The following is a 16,289-nucleotide window of genomic DNA, read 5'->3' as shown; positions in this document are numbered from 1 at the left end:
ATGATGAAGTTAGCCAATCTGTGTTCTTTACAAGCTAAAGAACCAGGTTAAATACTTCAATGATAATCTTGTTTTTGGTATTTCTAACATGTTGTTGCATTTTTTCTGATCATGGAGGACAGAAATAAAGAAAATTAAGCTTAATATTGTATTCCTGAGGCTGAACAGCTCTGATTTTTGTTTCCGAGGTAATATTAGGTTGGGGTAGTGTGGAGCTGCATGAGAGAGTGTAAACAAAGGGATCATGGGAAGTGGGGGCAGGCTTAGTCCCGCCACAACTTAGAGGCAAATTTTGAATTAAGTTCTGACGCTCTGCAGAAACTACATCCTCGGAAACAACAGAATTTTTACATTTTTGCTAAAAACTGCATAATCATGATTAAAAAAACACTGGGAGCGCTTTTAGAAAAGATCATAAGGAGTGTGTCTTTAAGGCAATAGCAAAGAAATTTATATATTTTTTAAATAAATACATATTTAGTGTTTAGTTTGACTTTAGCTCATCACTTTGCATAAGCATCACTTGGAACAACTTCAGACATTTCCGACGTAAGCGTGTGACGACAGAGAAACACAAAGATTACACAAAGTGACAGACTGTGTTCTGAACTGAAAGATGCAGCTTATTGTACACACACTCTTTAATGTGCTGCACTGGAGCATCTAATTAGGCAACCGCCCTGTAGCTCCAGAGAAAAACAGCTTCTCCCACAAAGTGCTCTTCAAGTCCACTTCTCGAAGTCCTTGTGCAGCAGAGAACCGGAGCTTGTTTACTATTCCTGAATCCATTCACACACTTAAAACACAAGCACACACACGTCTGAGATGCAGCTGAGCTAAGCGCTTTCCAAACACGCACACTCATGGCGTCCTCCTGTAATGTGATTGTGAGGCGCTGCCGTTAACAGAAAGTCAGCATGACCTGCAGAAATACAAGGCCGCGGCGGTAATGCGATTACCAGTGTCTGAAACATAATGATGGAGAGTGACACAAAGACAAAGCAGATCACAGGTACGAAGACGTGGTGAGAGGAAGAGGGCAGGGCGGGAACGCAGCAGGTGAGCAGTGATGGATCTGCAATTAGATGCATTTGGTTGTGGTCAGAGATCACTGCTCGTGATGATAAATATTGATCTATAGAAACCACTGAGGCTGAAATAGAAGCTGACAGGCGGAGAGAATGGTTACAGCTGCAGCCGCTCATATAAATCACTGCTTTTAGGCAAGGAGGGGGGCAGAGAGGGGGCTGCCCCTGAGCAAGGCACACATACAGTTTCACTCGTTTTCATCTTCCTCCATCTCCCATCCAGTTATTAACCTTCTTATGTGAAAATGTTTGTAATACATAATCTAAATTAACTAAATGTATTTAAAACATCAAGAAAAGCAGAACTTTCAGAAGCTAAAAACACTAACGAAATGATATGATTAACTTAGAAAGTTAAGAAAATAATAAAAAGTCAATTAAAACAAATTAAAAAAAAGGATCTAATTAAAATATATTTATAAAAATGAATGAAAAACAGACTTTAATTGTATCAAATTACAGAGCTTTAGTTCATTGATCCAACGTTTCACTTTTTTCAGTGTAATGCAGTGCAAATCTCGCAAATTTTGTTCCAGCTTTTTCTTTCACAACCCCATTCCTTTATATGACAGACTTGGTGTCATATAATTTCAGCCGGCAACAAATTGCAATTTACAAACGGTTGGTACTTCTGTGAATTAAAACAGATGCTATCCATGCATCATTATCAAATCCAAGGGCCTGATTGGTCAAATTTGTTCAAACTATTTTTTACTTTCAACGCCTGTTCAATGGATACACGATTTGTATGTAGAGCCCAAAAACAGTTGTAAAACCTGCGAGGCATTAATGCTAGAATTTTGAACGTGGAAGATGGAAACGCGCAATTACATAGACTTTTTATTGGAAGTGGACATGCAGACGCACTTTGCTGAGGGAGGTGTGAACGTACCCTGAGCGTCTAGCCTGTCAGTAGTCAAAAACCCCACCCCCTTTGTGGTGAGAAGTTCTAGTTGACCAGAGCCACTGACCTAGCTCCAGTTACTTTTGTTATAAGACTTTTAAAGAACTTTATACAATTTCCAGCCCAGATTAAAAAAAAAATGAATCCGATTTGTATCTTAGGAGACTTTTAAGGAACCAGATAACTCCAATAAACTTAATTAGGCCAAATGAACCAATAATGAATCAATCAAACTTTGATTATATAATACTTTACATGCAACAATTACAAAAAAACTGCTTTATATGACCCAAACACAAAAAATACAAACAAAAAAATATATATTGTAAATGTTAAAGTGAAAAATGAAGATGAAAAAATGTAATAAAAAAAAAATCTGGATAAGAATACTGAATAAAATTTATATACATTTATACTGACAGAAAATAAACAGCAGAGTAATTTAAAAGAAATAAATTGAAAAATAAAATATAATTTAACTATTAAAACATTAAAAAAAGTTACAAACTTCACAAAGCAAAATAAGTAAATTTCTAAAACACATAAAACTCATCACTGAAGTTGTTAAAAGATATTTTAAAATCTCCTCAAAGGCAGAAGTTCCACATGTGAGAACCATCACAGTGAAATGTAGCTTCAACATTTCTGGTTGATACTGTTAACAAAGCAACACCTGAGGGTTGTGTGAGGTCAAAGTAGATCTAAGACTTTTTGAAATCAAATTCTTGGAGCAAATGAATACAGAAAACCCTGAAATACCATCAAGACGAGGTTCTGGTCTTTGACTCTCCATTCATGACCAACTTGGAGCTCCCAGAGGTGAAGCGTTCAGGTGAACACAGAATCTTTCCTCTCACCCGTCTGTGCTGACACAGCCGAAGGGCCAGTGTTGCCTCCAAGTGTCAGGAGGTAACCATTAAAAGTGGGGTGAAAAAAAAGAAAAAAGAAATAATTGGAACAGGTGTAGTTGGCGGGAATTCAAGAGCAGCTCTGTCTTTGCAAACATTTTTTTTCTTTGAGTTATCATTTGCTGCCTGGTGACTCAATTTCAAGCTGACGGCTACAAACGGTTCTGCATGATTGCCAGGAAATTGAAAATGGTTCAGAAAAAAAAAAAAAAAAAATGGAAGCATGAGACTGAATTCATACAATGTTTGGAAACGCAGTTCCAAAGCTGTTAAGCGCAGACAGATTCACTGTGGATTCATGCACTAATTAACTCGTTTTTGCTCCGGGTCCAAATCTTTCAGGAGCAGAGAGCGAGTGTTTTCTCACCCCGAGAGAAATGATTGGACAGACAAAGTCCCACGGGAGCCCCCCCTCCTCCCTGCCTCGGCTGTGGATGAGCGGGCAGCCGGTTTCTGAAAGAAGAGTCCAGCTGCAATCAAGCTTATGAGCTCTTTGATGCAGATTCTTGAAAATTTTGTGTTTGTTACATGTTCATTTTTCTCATTTTGGAGGAAAATTCAAAGAAAATTAGGGCTGCCACAAACGATTATTTTGATAGCCGATTAATCACAGATTATTTTTTGCGAATAGTCGACTAATTGGGTCATGTGCAAACTGGATGTATAGCACACATCTTAACATCATCATTAGCTTTAAACTAAGTAAAAATAAAGACAATATGATAATTTATTAAACTTTTAATGAATCGTGCAGCATCTGTCCTTCATTACTTTCGGGTACTAAAACAAGGAACTATTTTTCACAAAAGATAAAACTAAACTGACACAAATATAAAAAAGTAAATTTTTTGGTGCTGAAAACTCCCATCTAAGTTCAACTTTACAACACTCCATTTAATAAAAAGTAATGACTAATCGACTATTTTGTTAGTTGACTAAAAGAAAATGAAGCTTAAACTTACATTTATGAGTATTTCTTTATTTAAAACAAAGTGAATCAGGAGAAGACGCTGGAAAAAGTTTGTAAGTGTGACGTAAAAGCTACTACGGCAAGCCGCAAGCTTCCTGCTCCACTCCATTCTGATATATCTACTCACAGAAAAAAAGATCCATGAAGGTCTTCGTTTTTCTCGTCTGTATGGCTAAAAAGCTCCAATATTGCTCACTATTTTGGTTACATTGGTAATGTTAGGATGTGAGGGACTGTAAGCTAGCAGGAGAGCATGTAAACATATGGATGATGGGGAAGGGGGCGGGCTTACTCCAAAAAAATAGACCCGCCCACAACTTTCTAAGGAACTCCTGCAGAAATGATGCCCTCGAAAAATACATTTTTATTTATTTTGGCTAAAAACTGCATCATTTAAAAAAGATATTCGGAGTGGGTTTTTAACGTATATATTTTAATATTCACAGAATAAATATTCAAAGACTTAAACAGCTCCTGATGACACATAATTCATTTGTATGCCATTAGTATGACGGAAAAGTTGACAGACCAAATCCATTCCGTTCACCGACGTTCCTGAAATTAAAGCTGAAATTGCTTTCTTTTTCAAATTACAGCTTCAAGAGGAAAAAAAGGGAAAAAAAAGAAAAACCTGTCATGCATTTGAGCAGCAGTAGTAAATGTAACTCGGCAGCGGCGGCATTACCCGTTCTGAATTGATCTGAGCCGACGGTTTTCTAGAGGAAAAAAAGGCCCAAACAGCTGTGAGTAACAGCCAGATCAAATGGAAATGAGGAGCAGTTACACTGCAAAAGTGCAAATCCCCATCAGCTGTTGTGACGGAACGTTGGAGACCACATCAAAGCTTCTCTGAAGCTGGTTCGTCCTTCTCTTTTTCAGATTCTCCTGCTTCAGAAGAAATCAGACCTTTAATGATTCAGGAAAATCTGGAGACGGGTTCTCCAGAACTGTAAAGCAGAAAATGTTCTCATAGAAATGGTCAGTGATTTATAGCAGCAACAATTGATCCTGTAAATACTGGAGAAAACTGGCGTTTGGTGATGAAAAACATCAAAGATTTTCCTCTAAATTAAAACTAAAATCCCTTTTTTTTGTGGCTCCTTCATCCTCTCCTTCACACCGCTCCTCTGCTGGTCTTCATGGCTGCCGTCAGGTACCGAAACTGCAGCTCCATTCTGCTCTGCAGACTCAGGTTCTGGAGGAACACGGCGCTGAGTGAGTTCAGATCGAAGCGGGACGCGCTCCTAAAGAGATGAAGCGCTACCTGAGGAAGGCTCGTCATCTTCCTCATCATCTGGCTGTGATCAAAGTCGCTGTAGACGTTTGTGTCCTCGCCGGGGTCGTCCTCATGGATGTACAGCTCTCCGGCGTGGACGTCTGACACGTTCACCTGCAAAACGCAGAGTTCATGAGAGCGGGATCCCCAAACTACGGCCCGCCTCCACATTCGTCCTGATCGAGACCCACATAGAACTATTTATTGGTTTAATTGTGATTCACTTTTTCTTTATTATTATAATTTTTCTTCCATACGTCCATAGCTCTTCAGCTCATTCAGTTATTAAGATATTAAGCTTTTTCAACTGCTTTGGGAGGATTTCAAGCTATTTTGAAGTTAAGCTAATATTTCAGTTACATGCTAGCTGTTTTGGCTAATTTAGGAATTTTTTTTTAATTTTTTTAAGCTAATTTGGAGCTTAGCTAATATCTTAGCCTAATACTAGCTGTTTTGGCTAAATAAGACATTTTGCCAGTTTTTTAGGCTAATTTTGCATTTAGGTTATATTTTAGCAACATTCTAGCTGTTTTGGCTAATTTAGGCTTTTTTCCTTTTTTCATGCTAATTTGGAGTTTAGCTAATATTTTAGCCTTATGCCAGCTGTTTTGGCTAAATAAGACATTTTCCCTTTTTTCAGCTAATTTGGCATTTAGCCAATATTTCAGCTACATGTTCATTGTTTTTGCTCATTTAGAATTGTTTCCGTTTTTATGGCTAATTTGGCATTTCGTAATATTTTAGCTAGCTATCAGCTTCAGTGTTTTGAGCTAGTTTCAGCCATTTTAGCCACCAACTTCAGCATTTTCAGCTATTCGTTCAGCATTTGTAGTTATCAATTTTAGCATCTTCAGCTATCAGCACTAGCATCTTCAACGGCAAAATTCAGCTTACAGAATTCACACTATATATATAGTTTTTAAAATATTTTAGTAATTTTTTTCCATGGAAAAATGAAATGAATTATTTAAAATTTGGCTTTGTGTGGCTTTCTGGAAACCTGTAAATGTTTACATTTAGGCTGTGATTGTTACACTTTCTACAATCCCCACATCAGAGAAGAAAACAGTAATGCTCTCACTAGAAACAGTTTGGGGACCCCTGCATATGAGGACATAAAACCAAAGACGACTCTGGAGAGGAAGTCCTCACCTGATAGGTGTCGGGGTTGAAGCCCAGCCACAGAGTGTACCTGTAGTCCCAGGTGCGCAGCGAGTAACCCATCACCTTGATGTCTTTGAGATCAGGAAGGTCAGAATTCTCCTAAAACGAGAAACTCAGAGGTTACGTCTTTAGATGGAGGTCGTCTTTGTTGTCAGGTGAGGTGGCTGATGAGCGGACGTCGGCCTAAACGGCCACATTTCCTGCAGCCGGAGCGGAGCTCATGCATATTTACGCCCGGGACTGCGCTCTGATGGCGGCGGCTCTGGCAGGAGGGTCAGGGAGCAGCGGCGCACAGACGGGAGGTAAGTGACTGACCTTCAGCGGTTTTACTTCATAATCAGTTTACAAAAAGATGAAGAAGCTTCGTGGAAAGAAGCTTTCTTTAGGGGAAGCAGTACCTGCGGCGTGTCGGCGGGTCGCGGGTACTGACTGAAGGCGAGTCTCTCTGCGTTCTTCTTCTTCTCTTTGTGTTTAAAGCTGGCGGCCAGACTCTTTCCCTCCACACACAAATCCACCTGAACACAAACCGACAAACAGAGATGGCGTTCACATCCATGTTCTGTAGAGATGAAGGCGGTCTGGCTCCACGTTACCGCGGTGACCTTGTTACATGTTTGATGTGAAACGAGAGTCAAACTCAGTGATTTAATGTAACATAAATATTAGATACAGGAATTTATCACGGATGCTTTTACTTTATATCAATCACAAACCAGATATGTCATCAGTGACTCTGGAGGAAATGAAACATTAATATCTGTAATGAAGACACAGAACCTTTAGATTCACGTGTACTTTTACAAAATAAAAGCGTGGAATTTCATCATTTTGGTCCAAAAAATAATAATTTCATTGTGTTGAATCTAATCTTAATTATGTTGTTTTCTGTTCATATTTAAAATTACTTAACAAACTAAAAACACTTAAATTCAGAGGATTATGGTCTATAACACTTTTAAGTGTAATAATACATTTTGCAGGTAAACTGCAGGAAATACAAAAACTTTCCTCGTATTAAACCTTAAACTTCTTGTTGTTGATCTTAAGAAGGAATTCTCATTTCAGAGGTTGGAACTTTGAGGAAAAAAACATAAAATGTATTCTATTATTTCCTGTTCATTGTTGAAATAATTTAAATATGGAGGATTATGGTCCAAAACATTTTTAAAGTGTGATCGTATTTTTAAGGAGTTTGTAAGAAAGACACAAAAAGTTAAAGATAAAAAACTTTGTTCAGAGTCGGGAGTTTGATCGCTGCTGATTTAGTCCGTTTGTCATCTCACAAAGAAATGATCAGTCTTTATGGCGGGTTCATTTCAAAAGTAACAAGGACAAAAATCTAGAAAAACTTATTGCAGAAAAGTTATTACTTGACTCATACATGTGTTTGATTCACCATCTTTCAGCAATATAGAATTTTTTAACTGATGATCAAGAAATGACAAAAACGTCCCTAAATTGCAGGAAAGGAAAAAACTTTTAAAGGAATTCTCATTTTAGAGTTTCGGATTCTTTAATTACGGAGGATTATAACATTTTCTAAGCGTAATCATTTTTTAGGCAGTTAGTAGGAAAAAGACACATTTTTAAAATAGAAGTTTCAAGCAAAAAACATTTTTTTTTTAGAGTCAGGAGTTTGATCTTTGCTATTTATAATACCTGATAGTGAGGAACCGAAACCCCCCCCATGCTGAAGTTTGACTTTTCTTAATTCTTTCAACAATTTAATAAAAAGAGTAAAAAAAAAAAGCTTCAAGTCATTTTAAACCGTAAATCTCCACTATCAAACATGGAGGTGGAAGTATCATGGTTTGGGGTTGAGGGAAACCAGAATTAAATACATTATTTCTTCGTTTTTCTGCATTATTTTGCTTTTTCTGTCTCTCATGTTTCCAATAAACTGATCTTTCTTGTTAGAAACAAACATCCTACATTAGCAGGAATCATCCTGCAGCTTTCCGTCATGGTCCTCTGTAATTCTGCTCGAGTCTTATTCCCTCCTAATTTGTAAAAACCGAGACTCGCCTCGTCTTCTTCAGTTTCTGCTCGTGCACTCAAACTCTGAAACATAAAAAATACTGAAGCATAAAACTATAAATGGTATGAACGGTGAGGTTTTGCAGAACAGGAAACGTAAATTTATCTGAAAATAGAACAAAAAGTTCTCAAAAACGATTTTAGAATTTGCCGAGCTGTCGCTCAAAGGATTAGAAGAAATTCTAGCCCCTTGAATGCAAAATATGTTACAGATTTTTGCACAAATTGCTAAAAAGTTAAGCAGGGATTTAGTGAAACGTACTATTTTTGTTTGTTTTGCACCAGGTTTGGAATACAGAGCAAGTGAGTCAGAAAATCTATCCATCAACCTGCATGAGAGAATCAGGTGAATGCTTCATGTACCGATACCTGCAGGGAGACTTCCGGACAGTGTTTGGGCCCTCTGAGCCCGGCCAAAGCGGACACGGTTGGAAAGACGTCCAGCAGCTCCACCATGTTCCTCACCACTTTATCATCTACGAGAGACATTTTCATAAAGTTAGATTTATCAAACTGCTGCAAGTAAAAAGAGACGAGAACCCAGTTTTCTTTTTTTTTAAATGCACTTTCATTTCATCACAATTGCATCACTTGTACTTGAAGCAAAAACCATCCTTAGGCAAAATATCAAAGTACATCCCTGAAAGCTGTTCTCTGCAGCTCTGCATGAATCAAAGACTTCATTAAAGTCAAGTTGGAATAATAGTAAATATTTTAAACAAGCCTCTAAAGCACGCGGAGAATTTTACATTTTTTCCTTTGTGATTTCACATGAGTTTAAACATTTACTACGTGCTGGAGTTTAGCAGAATAAATCTGGTTTTTGACCCTCACACTGGAAGCTGCGCTCTGATCCGCTGAAGACGTCTATGAAGGGAAATGCTGGTTCTGTTGGTGTGTTATGGTCGGCGGTCACGCCAGGAACGAAGACGATGAGAGGCACGCGGGTCGCCACGTCGAAATTTGAGTATTTGGCCCATTCACCGTGTTCGCCTAGAGACCAACCTGCAGATGAGGAAGAAAGAGGTATGAAAGATGAGCGCTCAATAATCAGAGTTAGACTAATCCATCAAATAAAAAAAAATGTTTGAAATGCAGGAACACTTGTGTAATTTGTATTTTATGGGATTTACTGAGCTTTACTTTAAAAACAGAGCAATTTTATATTCTCTTCCTCAAAGTTTTCAAAAAGAGAAGTGATGCAGCTTCAAAGCCCAGAAAACTCAGCGTAACAACACTGCCCTCTGGTGGCCAAAACAAGGACAGCACATTCATCTCTGAACACATTTTTGTTGTTTTTAACATGTTTTTGTGGCATTTTCTGATAATGGAGGGCATACATCAGTAACATTAAGCACAAAATAGAATTTTTGAGTATTCTTTTTACTCAAATCGCTGTGACTCAGGAAAAAAAATACAGTTTGATTAAGAGCTTATTTGTGACGTAGAAATGTCATCTGGTCCTAAGTTACGGCATGCTGAAGATTGTTTGTTGTTTAAGCTTTTCGGCAACGTCAAGTGTTAAAGGGTTAAAACAAGGGCTGGGTGATCAATCGATTTTATTAATTCTTTTTTGCAGTTTAAGAAGATTTATTTATAAGTGGTAATCAAGGCAAGACGCTTAGACTAGCGGGAGCTCACAAAAACAATGTTTTACAAACTTTCTTACAGCTTATACTTAGTTGAACTTCATGTTCAGGCCAATTTCAATAGAAGATGCTAAAATAAACGAGATTTTGCTAAATTTATTATGTCATTTGTAATTTTTGTTAAAGAAAGTAAAGAGGGATGTGATGTTTTACTCTGCAGTTTCCGACTAACCGTGATCAGATGTGAAAACAACCATGGTGCTGTCAGTCAGCCCCATCCCATCCAGAGCGCTGAGCAGCCTCCCCACCTGCGCGTCCATATACGACACAGCGGCGTAATAGTGCTGCCGAATACCCAACTGTGAGACACAACACAGATGATGAATGCAGCTTTTAATCTGAAGGAGGCAGGATTTGGAAAAGGAGTCACGTCCAACCTGGAAGTCTATAGGAATGGGTCCAAACGGGAAGCTAACGTTGAGCTTTTGGACGTCCTCTCTCTTTCTAACATCTGTCCAGGGGTTGTAGGCCACAGCTGGAAGGAGTTTGGGAACGTCTGGGTCAGGGGCCAGACTCATTTTATCCAAGGGATACAACTTCAAATACTCCTGTTATTATAAAAAGGGGAAAAATTGCACAAACCAACCAGTAAAATAATAAAGCTGAGGAGTTTTTACCTCTGGTATTCTGAAAGGTATGTGGGGTTTATGGAAGCCCACAGCTAGGAAGAACGGCTGCTTGCTGTTGGCCCGGCTCTTCAGTAACCTCAGCGCCTCGTCTGTGCTCTCCAGGTCAGGGAGCGTTCCTCCGGGCTGCTCCGTCACGTTCACCGCACACAGCAAGTTGGCGTGGAGTTTCCCGTCCTCTCCTTTACACATCTGGAAGCAGTTAAGAAAACAAAAAGGCAAATTTTAGTTCTTTTTTCTCCCTTCAGTTCCAAAAAAAAAAAAAGAACAGAATTTCTCCAGTTATGCATCATTCAGCTTTTTAAACCTAAACCTGTAAAATGACTTAATTCTGGCTGATTTTAACTAATATACTGAATCCATTCAAATTTCAATTTACAGGTTCAACACTGAATTAGAATTTCAGTTAAATAAATATCAATTCATTCATCATTAAATGATACACCATGAAGCATACATTTCTAGTCAAATTAATAGTTTTTTGTTTAAAAAAAAAAGTAGAAAAACTTTTATTTAAAGTGAACATAAGTAAATCTTTTTTTTTAATAAAATGTTGCATTATTACATAAAAATGCAATATTATGTATTTTTGTTTATTCTTGTCCAGGGCTCCCCTGGAAAGAGACTTTAAATCTCATTTGGACCCCCCTGTACGGAGCCAATAAATTCAATTGTTTGTTTAAAACAAATATAGTTTTATTCATTGATTAATTTATTTTTAAACACAAAATAAAATAGTTAAATAATCAAAGAGTGATTAAAAAAAAGAGTGATAGAAGAAAAGTATTATTAAGTCCCACTGCAACTTTACTATATTTACATTTTAAACATATAATTATTCACACAAACACAAAAAAGTTTAAGAAAAAAAAGCATCACAGTTAGTGCTATCATGCAATTAATTAATCATGAGCTCTAATTAATTACTCTAATTTTTCATTTTTAATCGCACACATTTTCATCCGAATAGTTGTATAATTTGGAGATATTTTCTTTAAATTAGTGACATAGTTTCACAATAAAAGATCAAAATACAACTAAATACTTGCAACTTTGCTTTTACACCAACAACGATTTTTTTTTTATCTCAAACAATTAAAAAGAACAAAAAATACATAAAGTCCAAAGTATTCTAAATACTGACCACAAACTTCTGACTACAATCATAATTGACACACTTTTTTCCACAGTTCATCCCAACAGCAAGACAATAGAAAAGACATGAGTAATTTTACAGTTTCTTTTCACCTGTTTGGTGAATTTGAATATTTTGAGGACGGATGAAGCAGAAGAGAAAAAGAGAAGAGAATCTAAGAAGGAGGAAATGAGACACGGGGACGTGACAGGGGATGAATTATTTAGATAATGTTTCTTTGGAACTTTCCTTCTGACATTATGCTTTATTTATGTTCATGGCTGTGGGTGATTTTGGAGTTTCCCGAAACTTTACTTAGAGGTAGGAAAGTACTACAACAAAACATAAAACTGCAGTTGAGAAAATTGCTCAGTATCCTTGTACTTTTACACTTTTTAGCAACATTTTTAACATAATTGATGATCCATTACTAGGATTTTAGTCTAATCTATGACGGAAAAGTGTTTGGCTCGTACCTTTGCCTTCTCAAACCTAAAAGATGCCGGATGGTACGCAGGGATGCTCCAGCTGTAGGGGTAATCATCCGAGTGGTTGGAGGCAATTCCTGGAGACCATCAGGAGCAAAAGTATTCAGACTAGCCAAAAAGGTGATGTTTTATTACAAATAGAGTCGTGTCCGTCCTTTTACCTGGATGGAACACCTTTCCCACTGATGCGGTGAAGTATCCGTTGGATTTGAAGTACTGGGGGAGAGTGGAGAAGTTTCCGGAATGGGTCCTCCAGTAGGAATTGAAGTCATACAGCCTGGTGGTGTCTGGTCTACGACTGGTCAACATAGATGTCCGGCTGGGGGCGCACACAGCTTGCTGTCAAAATAATTAAAAACACAATTTTAGTAATATATATATATATATATAATTTTGTTCCTTTGATAGATATAAATCACTGACCTGAGAAAAGGCGTTAAGAAAAACAAGACTTTTTGAAGCCAGCTGGTCAATATTGGGTGATTTAATGAGGGGGTCTCCATAGCAACCAAGAGAAGTCCTCAAGTCATCCGCCACGATGAAGAGCACGTTCCTCTTCTCTGTTAACAAACCCAATAATGTTACTAAAGTTCACTAAAACTCACATGAAAATAGTTTCACTTCATTCAATCCCCACAGAAACTGTTAAATTAAATTAGCGGCTAATGCTAACATTACTACACCAGACGCTGATTTACGGCAATGTGAGCTAACCGAGTTAGCAACTTCATTAAAAGCAACAGGACATAATTAATGCCATAATAACGAGACATTTAAACTAATTAGGAACAAACAGAATAAAAAAGTACCTTGTCGCGTTTCCACAAATAATGCCAGACTTTGAACTACCACAACAAAAGAGCAAATATAAGTGAGCATTTTCGGATGTTTGGGGAAATAACCCGGGTTTGAAATAGAAATAGAACCAAATTGGAGCAGCAACAATCAAAACTTCCTGGTAGAGTCAACGTCGCGTTTTAATTGGTCTATTTAGTAGGGGGCGTGTTTTACACACTTTTTATTTTTAATTCTGTTTTATTATTTAATTATTATTATTTAATATTTTTTATATACATGTAGATTGATTAAATTAAATATCAATTATGATTAATGTGTATCTTTCAAATACAATTTGTATTTGTAATTTGTAAAACAGTTTTTTCCCTGTTCTTTGTGGCAGGAATTCAAATTGTTCATAAAAATCAAAATATTATATTTTGTAAATCTTGGAAATCATAATTATTATTATTATTTGTTTTCATTAAAAAAAATACTCTGATCAACTTCTATTTTGAAAGATTGATGGACGATCCCCAATTTGACGTCACTTTTCAAAGATAATAACTAAAGTGAGTCTCACTCTCAACTACACTTCAGAATATTTTTCATTTTCTAATTTTATCTATGTTTATTAAAGATAAAACATAAAAATTACATTTAAAATAAATGAAAACTTTCACTCTTAACAAAATGATTTTTTTCTTTGTTCTCTTCTAATTTAATTCATACATTTGTCAAAAACACAACTTAAAGTTAGTTTTAAAAGAAAAAATTGTGAGACACAATTTGTGTGTGGGTTTCAGGCAGCTTGTTGTATATGTAACTACACTTTTTTATTTGTATTTTTTTTCATCTGAAATCCTCAACACACACATATTTAAAGTTATGTATTATTGTCATCATTATTATTGGTGTTGTTGTTTAATTCTAAAATACGATTATGTAAGCAAATTAAATGATGTTAAATTGTTGACTTCATCTGTGTGAATAAGGAATTAAAAAATATATTTGAACGGGGTAAATGTAGGGAAAACAACCTGAAGATCACAATGAGTAAGACGTCACTCTTTGATTAGACGATCTTTGACGGAAACAGTTTTGAACATGGCGAACGCGGCGGCGAAGCGTGAAAATCTCACCATTGATAATGAAAATGCATCAGTGGAAGCTAAAAGAGTGAAAGCTGACGATGAGGATGAAGGGAAGGACGAGAAAGTGTCTGACAGTGAAGATATTCTTTCAAGATTCAAGACATCCAGCGTTTTAAATGACTCTGCGCGGGAGAAAATCGCTTTTATCCACGGGAAGGTAGTTTTCTTCAAAGTTAAGCGTCTTATGTCGATAATCAACCATTTAAATAGTAAAATAATATTTTAATAATGCTTCGTTTATTGGTTTTAATGTAATATTCTGCAGAAAATGAAGAAACTGGGTTGTTTTTGTGTCTATTAAGAGTGGGTATTCTAAGACGTGACGGTCACTTCCGGAAGGATTTTTCAAAGTAAAAGTTGTAACTAAGATATGTTTAATTTTAGTGTTACTCTATAATAACAATGGCTTATTTATTATATGATTACACTCGGAAGCTAACAAATGTGTTTTATTTTTTGTATTTTTCTCAGATTGATGACCAGGATGCTGTGGTCATTGTGGAGAAGACTCCATTCAGAGAAGAAACACTCACCGAGCTCCTCACTGGTTCCAAACTCAAGCTTGAGATGAGAAATGACATCTACAGCTCCTATCAGCTCCAGGCTCCTCCTCACCTCAACGGTATCGTTCTAAAAATCTCAACAGAATCTTGATGAGTTTAATCAGAGTTTCAGAACTTAAGATAAACCGATTTCTGCTGTTGATTTTTTTGCAGAGATTAAGACCACGGTGGTGTTTCCAGCAACAGAGAAACACATAAAGAGACACCAGCGGCAGGAGAGTTTCCTGGTAGAAGAGACGGGCGAGGATTATCGCTCCATCACTCTACCTTACATTCAGACGCAGAGTTTCAGCCTGCAGGTCAGCTGATGGCTAACCCTGTATCGTTTCCATAATGTTATAAACTCATAGCTTTGTTATTATTTTTTTCTTTTTAGTGGGTCTATAACATCCTGGAGAAAAAGGCGGAGGCTGACCGGATAGTTTTTGATGACCCAGATCCACATGTTGGATTTGTACTTCTTCCTGATCTAAAGTGGGACCAAAAACAGGTTAAAAAATGGGGAAAGCTGCTCAAAATCGTCAGATGTAGTTTTTTTGTTTTTGTTTAACCAATCTGTGTTTTGTCTTTCAGCTGGATAATTTGTACCTTATTGCAATAGCGCGTCCGAGAAGCATCCAGAGCCTCAGAGACCTGACCTCCGAGCACCTCCCTCTTCTACAAAACATCTTCCAAAAGGGAAAGGTGAGCGTGAATGCCACTGCAGAAAACCTTTCCTTACAAAATAGTATTCACACCTGTGTGAATGTGTTTTAGGAGGCCATCCTGCAGCGCTACAACCTTCCAGCCAGCCAGCTGAGAGTCTACCTGCACTACCAGCCTTCCTACTACCACCTGCACGTCCATTTCACACGTCTGGGCTACGAGGCGCCGGGCTGCGGCGTGGAGCGCGCCCACCTTCTTTCAGACGTCGTCCAGAACCTCCAAACGGATCCAGAGTTCTACAAAACGCGGACGCTGTACTTCCCGCTGAGGGCCGACGACGGGCTGCTCGGCAAGTTCAGAGAGGCTGGAAGGATCCAGTGAAGACCTCACATTCATTCAATGGTCTGCAGGTTTATTTTGTTTGGGGTTTTAATCAGTTGGTTTTTGTGAAATGTATTTACTGTTAAAAAATAAACTGCAGGACTATTTTTGAGTAGTTTTGTTAAACCTTCCATTTCATCAAGCAAGTTTTTTAGTGTTGTTAATGACTGAAAAACTGTATTTCAATAAAAAATGTAACCATAAATGATTGTTTTTGTTGGGGAAAAATATCTCAAAGGGCACAATTTTATGTTTTTGTGACTAAACTAAGAAAAAAATACGTGTTGTTTCTGTAAACCACAAAAAGTTCTTGAATTTGTAATACCGCCTCTATACCGCTAGGTGTCAGTATTTCCATTGTTTTTTTTTGTTTGTTTGTTTTTTTTTTAGAGCTAAACTAAACATTTTTCTAACAAAAAAAAGTTTCCTGCTTTATACTTTCATGCAATGTAAACAAAAAAGTATAAAAATGAGTCTAAACCAAAGTTTATTCCACACTTTTTTAAGTGACTTGATCTGTATAG

The 16,289-nt window shown here is 37.1% G+C and overlaps 2 protein-coding genes across 2 annotated transcripts; one reads left to right on the top strand and one right to left on the bottom strand.

Moving 5' to 3' along the window:
• Positions 1-4,282: 4,282 nt before the first annotated feature.
• ids (iduronate 2-sulfatase) lies at positions 4,283-13,216 on the bottom strand. The gene is made up of 13 exons (XM_024284208.2): positions 13,055-13,216; positions 12,669-12,805; positions 12,407-12,584; positions 12,234-12,322; positions 10,614-10,814; positions 10,374-10,544; positions 10,169-10,295; positions 9,182-9,352; positions 8,717-8,823; positions 6,709-6,825; positions 6,299-6,409; positions 5,135-5,260; positions 4,283-5,065 (listed from the first exon to the last, which is right to left on the bottom strand). Exons 1-13 carry the CDS (start codon positions 13,122-13,124, stop codon positions 4,985-4,987), a joined length of 1,686 nt encoding a protein of 561 aa, XP_024139976.1. The 5' UTR covers positions 13,125-13,216; the 3' UTR covers positions 4,283-4,984.
• Positions 13,217-14,070: 854 nt separating this feature from the next.
• On the top strand, positions 14,071-15,970 carry dcps (decapping enzyme, scavenger). Its single transcript, XM_024282891.2, has 6 exons — positions 14,071-14,333; positions 14,648-14,798; positions 14,893-15,038; positions 15,116-15,229; positions 15,313-15,423; positions 15,496-15,970. Exons 1-6 carry the CDS (start codon positions 14,130-14,132, stop codon positions 15,763-15,765), a joined length of 996 nt encoding a protein of 331 aa, XP_024138659.1. The 5' UTR covers positions 14,071-14,129; the 3' UTR covers positions 15,766-15,970.
• Positions 15,971-16,289: the final 319 nt, after the last annotated feature.

The sequence above is a fragment of the Oryzias melastigma genome, linkage group LG10 (genome assembly GCF_002922805.2).
Source record: "Oryzias melastigma strain HK-1 linkage group LG10, ASM292280v2, whole genome shotgun sequence".
In the NCBI taxonomy this organism is placed as follows: domain Eukaryota; kingdom Metazoa; phylum Chordata; class Actinopteri; order Beloniformes; family Adrianichthyidae; genus Oryzias; species Oryzias melastigma.
The sequence above is the reverse complement of the archived record's forward strand: the minus strand, read 5'-3'. Positions and strand labels throughout refer to the sequence as shown.

Bases quoted from the DNA above. Each gene is read 5' to 3' on its own strand.
- ids (XM_024284208.2), bottom strand. From the start codon at position 13,124: ATGCTCACTTATATTTGCTCTTTTGTTGTGGTAGTTCAAAGTCTGGCA. The intron at 10,815-12,233 runs GTACGAGCCAAA...AACTGCTTCCAG, and splicing joins TTAGGTTTGAGAAGGCAAAG to ATGTGTAAAGGAGAGGACGG. The intron at 6,410-6,708 runs GTACTGCTTCCC...TTCTCGTTTTAG, and splicing joins GACCCGCCGACACGCCGCAG to GAGAATTCTGACCTTCCTGA.
- dcps (XM_024282891.2), top strand. From the start codon at position 14,130: ATGGCGAACGCGGCGGCGAAGCGTGAAAATCTCACCATTGATAATGAA. The intron at 14,799-14,892 runs GTATCGTTCTAA...ATTTTTTTGCAG, and splicing joins GGCTCCTCCTCACCTCAACG to AGATTAAGACCACGGTGGTG. The intron at 15,424-15,495 runs GTGAGCGTGAAT...AATGTGTTTTAG, and splicing joins ACATCTTCCAAAAGGGAAAG to GAGGCCATCCTGCAGCGCTA.